The sequence below is a fragment of the Myotis brandtii genome, unplaced genomic scaffold, assembly GCF_000412655.1.
Source record: "Myotis brandtii unplaced genomic scaffold, ASM41265v1 scaffold687, whole genome shotgun sequence".
In the NCBI taxonomy this organism is placed as follows: Eukaryota; Metazoa; Chordata; class Mammalia; order Chiroptera; family Vespertilionidae; genus Myotis; species Myotis brandtii.
The window spans coordinates 533,161-543,856 of NW_005370687.1; the positions used below are offsets into that span (position 1 = coordinate 533,161).

Sequence of the window (10,696 nt, forward strand, 5' to 3'; positions counted from 1 at the left end):
ATTTGCAACTGCATATTCTTGTGTGGCGTCATGCCTCCGCAGTCTTAACTATATTAATGTAAGGCCAGATGATGGTGCCTACCCTCGGTCCTGCTTGCTTAGAGTAGTCTCTTCACTAGCAACTACTTAATGTCCCAATACCTGCACAGTTAAGTTTATCTCAAGTGATGCCTTGGATAACACCCCATATATTCTACTCGGACAATTGGCGTAGTCGGCAGGCCTCTCCCCTTCCCTCTGAGACCTGTCAGTCTGTTCCAGGCTTCCATGTCTCTGGATCCAGTTTATTTTGTTACTTAGATTCCACATATGAGTGCGATCATGTGATACTGGTCTTTCTCTGACTGGCATATTTCACTTAGCACGATACTCTCCAGGTCCCTCCATGCTGTCTCAAAGGGTAAGAGACCCTTCTTTTTTACTGCTGCATAGTCTTCCATGGTATAAACGTACCACAGCTTTTTTATCCATTTGTTTACGGATGGCACTTGGATTGTTTCCAGATCTTAGCTATTGTAAATAACGCTGCTATGAACATAGGGGTGCATATGTTCTTTCTGATTGGTGTTTCGGGTTTCTTAGGGCATATTCCCAGAAGTGGGATCACTAGGTCAAAGAGAAGTTCCATTTTTAATTTTCTGAGGAATCTCCACACTGTTTTCCTGATTCTGGAAGAGGTGGCTGAAATCACAGTTTTATCGTGAAAAGGGGCAGGAAACAGGAGGGCAGAAAGGCAAGCCGACTCCTGGACAGGCAGGGAAGGTGCCGGTTAACCGGACAATGGAAAGGTCTCAGAGAGACCGAGAGACCCATACCTCATCCCACCTATTTTTTTTCAACTCATGCCTAGGCCGAACCCATTAGAAGAAACAGTCACACTGTGGGCAACACCCACGTTTTAAGTGGGTGTACGAAATGGAAGGAAGGCGGGGAGGGAGGGAGGGAGAGAGAGTGGAAGAATGAAAAAGAATTTTCCTCTTTAAAAATTATTCTTACTTAAAAACAGTTTCCAGTATTTCACAATGCAAACGCTTCAGTTTGGCAGCTTGATTGATTTCCTGATTTCCAGGAAAACTGAGCTGTCCTCTGGCTCCTGCTTGGCTGTTTACCAACATGAATATGCAGCTCAGATGACAAGCTGCTGAAGATGGAAAATTTAATTCTTCCTGACACACTGCTCCAACCCCCACTGTCTCAAAGACGAAGAAACCCTGTGCAAACAAACACCTTCCTCCTCTCCCCGTAAGGGAGTGAAGCCCAGCCAGTGTGGCTCAGTTAGCTGAGCATCGTCCCAGGCACCAAGAGGCCCCCAGTTCGATTCCCGGTTGGGGCACATGCCTGGGTTGCAGGCTCGATCCCCTGTGGGGGACGTGCAGGAGGCAACTGATCAATGTTTCTACCTCATCAGCGTTTCTATCTCTCCCTCTCCCTCCCTCACTCTCTCTCAAGTCAATAAAAACAGATTTTTTTCAAAACGAAGAAGAGCGTGAAGAATTCCTAGAGATTCGTTTTTAGGGGTTTTCACATGAACCAAAGGCTCTGGGCCAGTCTGTGGGTGGGAGTCGGAGGGGAACTCCTCTGTGGCTTCGTGTGATGCTGTGAAACCCAACCGAAAGCAGGAGCACAGGAGCAGGGCCTGGCTTCCGGCGCTCCTGAGAGCATTGTCATTGTCCACAGGTGTGTTTGAGCACCTCCTGGCACCACCAGCACAACAGTACAAACAGCAACCCTTTACTATGCACTCTGTGCACGTACCCCTCCGTCCTATGAGGTATTCCCCTTAGAGAAAGAAGCGAGCCTCCGAGGATTGAAATTCCCTGCCCCCAAGTGCTTGGTGTGATGGCTGATTTTATGTGTCAGCTCGGCTAGGCTGTGTTCCCAGGTGGTTGCTTAGACACTAGTCTAGATGACGCTGTGGAGACTGTGTAGATGTGATTAACATTTGCAATCAGTTGACTTTAAAGCAGATTGCCCTCCATAATGAGGTGGGCCTCATCCCATCAGTTGAAGGCCTTAAGAGCAAAGGCTGAGGTTTTCTGGAGAAGAGGGAGTTCTGCCTCAAGATCGTAATATAGAAATCCCGCGTACATTTCCAGCTTGCCCGCATGCCCTGCAAACTTCAGACTCACCCACCCTTCCCCCTGTCCCAGTCACATAAGCCAGTTCCTTAAATCCCTCTTTCTCCTAACCCCAGGTCTTTCTCTATGCAAAGCCCTGTGCTCCACTCCACGCTGCTGGCTCCCAGGCCCTGCAGGAGAGGTTGCATGTACCAGCATTATAATAGAAGCCGGGAGCCACTGGAACCAGACCACTGAAGGGCCTACGGAGGGAGGATGTACGTGAAGGGGACCAGGTGCTTGGAGAAAACTGCTGTTGAAAGGAGGAAGTGAAGACGCCAGGAAGACGTGATCATCACGGAGGGAAGAGGGTGTGGCCGAGAAAATAAGAAACAGTTCACACTTAGGGCGTTTCCTCTGTGCCAGGCACTGTTCTGAGTGCATTCCTCACGTTGAGTTCCTTAGCATCCTTCCCCTCATTTTACAGATGAGCAAACTGAGGCCCAAGATCCCACGTCTGGTTAATGGCAGAGCAGCCGGCGGCGCCTCAAGAGCCCAACACCTAACTTTGGAGCACAGTGCACAGGGAAGGCCTGGATCGGACCGAGGAGCTACTCTTGTGACGGAGGGTGACAAGGAGAGCCAGGACCAGGCGTGGCTCCTGAGCCAGGGCCCGTCCTCTGGGCGGGTGGTGGTGGTGGGGGAATCCAACCCAGTCTTTCCTGGGTCTCCTCCTTAGAACTGCACGAAAGTTCGAGAGTTATATGGGCCCTGCAACACGAGAAAAGCCCCTCTGACCATCAGTCGGTACTTAAAGCCACTGAGACGCTGCCTCAGTAAGAATGTACGGGCGTCGTGTGGGAGAAGGCCTGTGTGACTATTTCCGTATTGCACGTGGGGACCCCAGAGGCAGGCAGGCCCTGAAGGGGTCCACGGCTTCCTGGTCTGTCACCCCCAATGTGTGGATCCCTCACCTTGGGCTTGTTTCCTCCTGGTCCCTAAATGGCTGCCGGAGCTACGAGCTCCCAAAGCCACGCAGGGAGACAGCAGATGCGGGTCACCCGGACGCCTCCCCAGCCTTCCCCCGAGCCCTCTTGGTCAGAACTGAGTCCTAAACCGATCGCCAGCCAAGGAGACGTTAGCTCGCTTGGTTTAGGACAGCCCTGGGTGACCACCGGGGCTGAGGAGAGGCCCAGCCTCTGCACCAGTTGCAGCCTGAACAAAATGTGGGCTCTTGAAGGAAGGAGAGAAAATGATCGCTGGGTAGGAAACCAACTGTGTCCATCCCGGTCCTCGGAGCTCATTCAAGCCCATGGCTCTGCGGCCCCTGGACACCTCGGGACACAGGAGTTTCAGCCAAGACCAGAGCCCCAGGCTGAGGCCCAGCCTCCCTAAGTGGACCCAGCAGCCTCCCCCTGAGTTTCGCCAGAGTGCTGGTGGCGAGCTGGGCACAGCCCCAAAGAAGGTGGGCACTCAGTCCTCTGCCGCTGACGGTCAGGAGCAACACCTCAGCTCCTCAAACGTACCCCCCTCCCTCCCTCCCTCCCTCCCAATCTTCTCCTCCCAGAATCCTAGTAAAATATTCTCAAGGTGAGCTCTCTGGGAGAACAGAGAGAAACAAGTGTTTTTCTGGTAGCTTCTTCTCTTGGCCAGTTCACACACATCTGCCTCTAGGCCCAGCTATCTTATGCCTGTGGTGGTTGGGGGGCAGGGGCAGCAATGCAGGGAGAGAAACCGCACTTTGATCTCAGTGAGTGATCGCGCTCTGTGGTGGAGGAAAGACAGCACAGTGGTAAATGGAAGAGACCTGGGCCCCAGCCTCTACTCTGGGCCCAAATACCATGAAAACGTTTACAGGAACACTCTGGGTGGGGGTGGGAGAATTCCACGCAGTTTGCAAAGTAGATACAGAGGCCTGGAAAATTCCCTACAAAATGCCCCAGTCAGACCCCTTCCACCCTGGATAGTGAGGCTGGGAGGCAGGGGCCTGCGGGGTAACATGTGTTGTAGGCATCAGGGTGCGTCCTGGCTGCCTGAGCAAACAAGGTGGGGGTGGGGCAGGTAAGACATCTCAGAGGATTCCTACAGTCTCATCTTAGTGTCTAGAACAGCGGTCTCCAGCTGGTGGTCCGAGGATCACTGGTGTCCGTGAGGTCTGAAAGGTTGGCGACCGCTGGTCTAGAACAAAGAGATCGAGGTTTGATTCCAGGTCAGGGCACATGCCTGGGTTTCAGGCTCGAGCGCCAGTGTGGGGTATGCAGGGGGCAGCCGATCAATGAATCTCTCTCATCACTGATGTTTCTATCTCTCTCTCCCTCTCCCTTCCTCTCTGAAATCAATCCTATATAATAAAAGCCTAATATGCTAAGTGCCCCGTCGGCTGGTCAGCCGGTCAACCAATCAAAGCATAATATGCTAATGATATGCTAAGGCTGCTCAACCACTCACTATGACGTGCACTGACCACCAGGGGGCAGACGCTCCGATCTGTAGGTTAGTTTGCTGCTGGGGTCCAGCTGATCTGGACTGAGTGAGACAGGCTGGACACACCCTGGAGCCTTCCTGTGGTCCCTCCCCGGCTGGCCAACCTCCTGCATTCCTCCCCTTCCCTGATCGTGCACCGGTGGGGTCCCTTGGCCTGGCCTGTGCCCTCTCACAATTCAGGACCCTTCAGGGGATGTCTGAGAGCCGGTTTCAGCCTGATCCCGCTCAACGCAGGAGCTGCCCCCTGGTGGTCAGTGAGCTCCCACAGGGGGAGCGCTGCTAAGACAGAAGCCGGGCTCACGGCTGGTGAGCATAGCAGTGGTGGCAGAAGCCTCTCCTGCCTCCGTGGCAGCGCTAAGGATGTCTGACTGAATCACCTGAGGGCTCCCAGACTGCAAGAGGGTGCAGGTTGGGCTAAGGGACCCCCCCACCCCCAAGTGTATGAATTTCATGCACCAGGCCTCTAGTAAAAATATATTTTTTAAAAACACCCTGATTTTAGAACAAGGGTTCTTAACTGGGGTCTATAAACCATAACTGTACACTAATTCAGAGGCCATGAACTTGGATTGATATTACAGCTTGGGTCCCACTCACCTGCGTTTGAACCCAGGCGGCGACTGCATGTGTTGGTGGTGCCGGCACAGAGCTGTGTCCCCTCCCTGCGCAGGAATCCTGAACATCACCCACCCGTCTCCACTTCACACCGACGTCGTGTATTAGGCTCCCCCAGCTCTCGTTATGCAACGTGTTAACAAAGAAACCGTGTCTCCCAACACCACACATTTAAACAAATATTTTCACAACCCTATCCCAACATACCTAGCTTGCTGTGCAACCCTGTGTGTTTTATTTTATTCACATGAAAATGTTATTTTGAGAAGGGGATCCATGGCCCCCAAAATGTCAAGAGCCCCCAGCCGGAGGGGCCTTGCTGACCTCTGGTCCAGAACGAGGGCAGCACACAGCCGGCAGAGGCTCTGCAGGAGGAGCCAGGCCGAGCCCCACCTGCCCCGGGAAATCTGGGGAGGGGGTGGGAGGATGATTGGCAGCCCACGGAGATCCGCAGTTTAGCTGATGCCCTTGGGCCTCGCTGCCCGTTGTGAACAAGATCACCAGCCTCTGAGCTTGGATAGCAGGGGGTGAGGGAGGATGCGGGGAGAGCCCGAGCTCACTGTGGGGTAAAGGGAGGGGCGCACCCAGCTTTGGTTCTCAGGGGGTTGTTTCAACAGAACTGAAGGACACAAGAGCCCAGAGTGGGGAGGGGCAGGGGGTCTCCCCCGTCAGCTGACACTGCTTCATGTGCCAGGTGAAAGCTGCCCTCTGCACCCGGGCTCTCTGCTGGGAGGGCAGATCCTCCCTGCCTCTCCATGGGCTGCCCCTTGGGAGCAGGGCCACCCCAGCACCCACCAGGCAAGCCCTGCCCTGGGTGACCTGGGGGGCCAGGCCCCAGCTGCCTTGGGAGGAGCTGAGCCTTCGTGCAAGGACACCTTCATCTCACTAAGGTGGGCGTCGAGGCCACACGGTGTCACTGAACTGTCCCCAGTCCCTGGGGCTGGCTTCCTTCTCTCGAAGTCCTTTTGAGCTGCCCCACTGGCCACACAGGGCAAAGCCCAGCCTGTCCACCTAGGACTGGGCGCACGAGACCTGCCCGCGGACCTGCAGGCCAACTGAGCCGGAGCCCCCAGCGCCCTCTGGCCGTGTGCCCACAGGTGAGGCTGGGACCAGGGACCCCCACCCGCTGCTCAGCACCCTCCCTCCCTTCGGGAAACTTCTCAGGCTTGAGGTAAGTATAGGGAAGGGGCTGAAGCAACCGCAGAAGTTTCATTCCGGGATGGACTGGAGGCCGCTGAGTGATGATGGAGAGGGGCCTGGGAGCCCGAGCGCCTAGAGATTCTAGGGGGCAACTCTGAGGTGCAGGCCGGCCACCACTGCCGCTTCCCGCTGGGTTCTCGGCTGCTCTCCACACCATGCTGGTCTGGTCCGGGCGGCGAAATGACCAGCAGGAGCCGGCACATCATTCATTCATTCACAGATCCCTGTTCCCAGCAGGGCGCCCAGTGGGCTGGGGAGAGGAGTCAGAACAACACGTTAGATGCCACACGCGGGGCCTGGGCGGAGGGAGATGGGGGCAGGGAGGCTGAGGCTCAGTCCTGAAGAACAAGGAGGATTTTCGCAGTGGGCTGGGGAGAGGAGACAGAACAAGACGTTAGACGCCACTCGCAGGGCCTGGCGGAGGGAGGTGCGGGGAGGGAGGCTGAGGCTCAGTCCTGAAGAACAAGGAGGATTTTCCTCAGGGAGAAGAGAGATGAAGGGCCCAGGGTACGGGGACTGGGCGCCGGGCTGCGCTGGGCTCTGTGTGATGCTGCCAGGGGAACGCGGGGTCCTGTGGGTGAGCACATTCAGGAAGTCTGGATTAAGCCAGGCTGAGCTGCAGGCCTTGTCAGAGCCTTTAACCTGTTCCTGTGCAGGTGAGTCGTGGGGTATCGGGGACTCGTGCTCCATGGCAGGCTGCAGGGCGTGGAGGCAGGGGAGGCAGGGGAGGAAGGGGAGTTGGTGGGGCTTCGAATGCCAGGATCGAAGGCTGGGCTTTTCCCTGGGGCCAGCGAGGAGCCTCAGAAGGAATCAGCGGAACAGGGCGTGGAGGCAGGGGAGGCAGGGGAGTTGGTGGGGCTTCGAATGCCAGGATCAAAGGCTGGGCTTTTCCTGGGGCCAGCGAGGAGCCTCAGAAGGAATCAGCGGAGGGATTTAGACTCAGGACACCTGGGGCAGTTTAGTGACCAGCGAGGTCAGGGCAGCGGCAGGACATAGCCAGCCCCTCGCACCACCCACTCCTCCCTGGCTGACAGCAGGGCCTCTCGGTGGGAGAGAGAGGAATCTGTGCACACAGGCAGTGGGGGGCGCCCAGAGCCGGGCTAGAAGGGAGGGGCCGCAAGTCCTGGAATCCAGGTGTGGCGAAGAGCCTGTGGGGGGTCCAGGCTGCTCCCAGTCCACCTCTTCCCAGCTGGGGTTCTGGCTGGACCTCCCAGGGAGGGGACATTATTTGAGCTTTAAAAAAAATACACATTTTTTAGAGCAGTTTTAAGTTTATGGAAAAATTGTGCCCCAGGTGCAGAAGGTTCCCTGTATTCCCTCCCTGTCCCCACAGTCGCCCTGTTATTAACAACTCGCATGCGTGTGGCCCGTTTGTTAGTGATGGACTCGCTTTGGTCCATCATTATTAACTGAAGTCTGTGGTTTACATGACGGTTCACCCTGTGTTGTACGTCCTATGGATTGTGACACGTGCGCCATGCCAGGTCCCCAGCATCACAGTGTCACACAGAATAGCCTCGCCGCCCGACTGCCCTGTCTGCGCCCAGTTTTAACATCTGTAAGATGAGAGCGCGAGGCTCATCCAAACCCCCCAGCCGCCCCCTGCAGGTTCCTCATTTAGGCCTTTGACAAATTAAATGGCTCAGAAATCAGCTGTCTCTCTAAATATGGCCTGATACTTATCAGAATCGCTAGGCTCAGGCTGAGGGGAAGGGGCCCGCATTCCAACAATCTAGGGCAGCGGTTCTCAACCTGTGGGTCGCGACCCCTTTGGGGGTCGAACGACCCTTTCACAGGGGTCGCCTAAGACCATCGGAAAACACATATATAATTTACATATTGTTTTTGTGATTAATCACTATGCTTTAATTATGTTCAATTTGTAACAATGAAATTGGGGGTCACCATAACATGAGGAACTGTATTGAAGGGTCGCGGCATTAGGGAGGTTGAGAACCACTGCTCTAGGGGCTCCACCCCAGGCCCCTAAATCCGAACCCCCGGGTGGGGCCCAGGAAGGAGCACTGGTCCAGGTCCCTCGTGCACAGGGCAGTTTGAGACCCGCTGGGCCCAGGGCAAGAACGACGGGGCCAGCTCCTGACTGCGCGTGGGGATTTGTCCTACCGGCTTCCCAAACCTGAACAGAAGGGTCCCGGCCGTCAGGTTAGGGCTGGGCAGAGACGGACATTCCCAACGGGAAGGCGCAGAGCAGTGCTCTGTAAAGCCTTGGAAAAGCCCGTTTCCGGCTCGCAGCTCCCCGTCAACAGGCCTGCTGGTCTCAGGTCTTGATTGCCTATCACCCCCGGCCCCCCCCCCCCCCCCAAATAGCCTGCATGCTGTGTCTCTCCAACTGTGGCTGCGGCTCTCCAGCTGCGGCTGCCTCCACAACTTTCTTAACTTAGCAGCGGAGCATGTGGGCTCCAAGACGAGCGCCCGCCCGGCGGGAAAGGCCCTCCCTGGTGGCCATCTCGAGTGGCTGAATAGGGTTGCCCCAAAGTCCTGTCTACCCAGAACTCAGGAAGTAACCTCACTTGGAAATGGGCTCTCTGACGCTGCAATGAGGAAGGATTGAGATGCGATCACACGGGTGGACCCTACATGGAATAGCTGGTGTTCTTCTAAGAGGGGAGGACAGACAGACACAGGAGAAGGCCCCGTGAAGAGAGAGGCAGGAAGTGGACGGAGGCAGCGACAAGCCAAGGGCACCAAAGATCCTGGGCGCCACCAGAGCTGGAAGAGGCGAGGAAGGATTCTCCCCGAGACCCTCCGTGTGGAGGGAGCAGGGCCGCCACCTTGGTTTCAGACATCAGAATCGCGACAGCACACGTTTCTGTTGCTCTGAGCAACCAGCTTGTGGTCATTTGTTACGGCAGCCCTAGAAGTGGATACGCCATCACTGATGCGGACCAACCCCGCTCAGCCCACCCTCCTCGCCCCACTGCAGGCGAGAAGAAAGGACCCCACACAGAGGCGACTGTCCCGACAGGCATTTAATGTGGCCGGCCGCAGTCGGAGCGATTTCCTCCAACGAACATCTCTCACTCTGCCTCGAACAGGCCTGTTTCCTACACAGGACGGGGCCCTCTGTCCTCTGCTTGGGAGGCTACAATCCACGAAGCATTCAGCAGTGACGGGTAAACACTGGTCCTGGGGCAGAGGCAGGAGGGGGTCTCTGTGGTGGTCCCGGGCTCAGCCAGGGTCCGCTGGGCCCTTCTCTACAGCTTCATGCCACTCCGGCGCCGCGAGTCCTTCCGGGCGATGGGGCTGAAGTTCACGATCTCCTTGTAGATGTGCTCTGAGAAAGGCAGGGTGGCTCAGGTGGGTAGGGAGCTGAGGGAAGAAAGAGCCCGTCCCCGGTCCCCCGACCCGCAGACACAGCAGGGAGCAGTAAGTCAGCCCAGGGAGGAGGAAATGCCCGCGGGAGGGAGACAGTATCCGAGCTGAGGGCGGAGGCACGGCCTCCAGGGGCAGAGGCCAGACAGGAAAGCAGAGGTGAAGCACAGAGAGGCTGCGGCAGCGCGCAGAGGGCCGAGCCCCAGCTCTTACGCTTCCATTCGTCCACTGTTAGTTTCTCGTGCTCTAAGGAATCATCGAATTTCGGGGCCTCCGTCTCCTCCTCGGGGTCCCGGAAGGGTTCGAAGAAGGGGTGGGCGAGGGCCTGCGAGGCCGTCACGCGCTTGTCCACGTCCAGCTCCAGCATCTTCTCCAGCAGGTCTGCCGCTGCGGCGAGAGCAGGAGCCTCGCACCCAGGCCTGGGGGAGGCCACGCCGCCGCCCACAACATACACACACACACAGGCGCAGAGTTCCAGCCCAACTCACCCTGGGGGCTGGCGCTGGGGAAGAGCTGAGAGAAGTCCTTCTTGGGGCTCTGCGGCAGGGACTGGATATAGGATTTGGCCTGAAGACAGAGAAGCACTGAGTAACCCCCATGTCGGCCCCCGGCGCCCAGGCCTGGGGGTAGAGCAGAGTCTAGAAAAGCCCCGCAGGGCTGCGGGCTCCGGTCAGTCCACAGCGGATGAAGGCAAAGCACCTGCCCCGGCAGCGGAGCACAGGGAAGCCCTCCTCCCCACAGGCCCGCCCCGCCCACTGCCACTCACCGCTTTGTCCTTCAGCTTCTGCACAAACTCTGGGCCTGGCACCCCGGTCACCTTCAGGATCTGGGTCAGCTGGTCCAGGTCTTGGCAGCAGGTTAAGGCTCAGCCTCACTCGCTATTGGCGGATCTGGAGCTGCCCTTCCCGCCGGCCCTCCAGCACCCCCACCCGGCCCTGCAGTGACACCCAGCTCCAGGCGCCTCCCCGCCTCCTGCCTCCTCCTGCTTGGGGAGAGGAGGTTCATCC

The 10,696-nt window shown here is 57.0% G+C and overlaps 1 protein-coding gene across 1 annotated transcript in view; it reads right to left on the reverse strand.

Annotated features, from left to right (window-relative positions):
- Positions 1 to 9,328: 9,328 nt before the first annotated feature.
- MAPK13 (mitogen-activated protein kinase 13) overlaps positions 9,329 to 10,696 on the reverse strand; it is an 8,522-nt gene continuing 7,154 nt past the window's right edge. Inside the window, exons 9-12 of the mRNA XM_014529613.1 lie at positions 10,456 to 10,535; positions 10,178 to 10,256; positions 9,903 to 10,076; positions 9,329 to 9,651 (exon numbers count right to left, since the gene is read on the reverse strand). Of these exons, the coding sequence (XP_014385099.1) occupies positions 9,572 to 9,651; positions 9,903 to 10,076; positions 10,178 to 10,256; positions 10,456 to 10,535 (413 nt within the window). The 3' untranslated portion in view covers positions 9,329 to 9,571. The remainder of the gene's footprint in view (positions 9,652 to 9,902; positions 10,077 to 10,177; positions 10,257 to 10,455; positions 10,536 to 10,696) is intronic.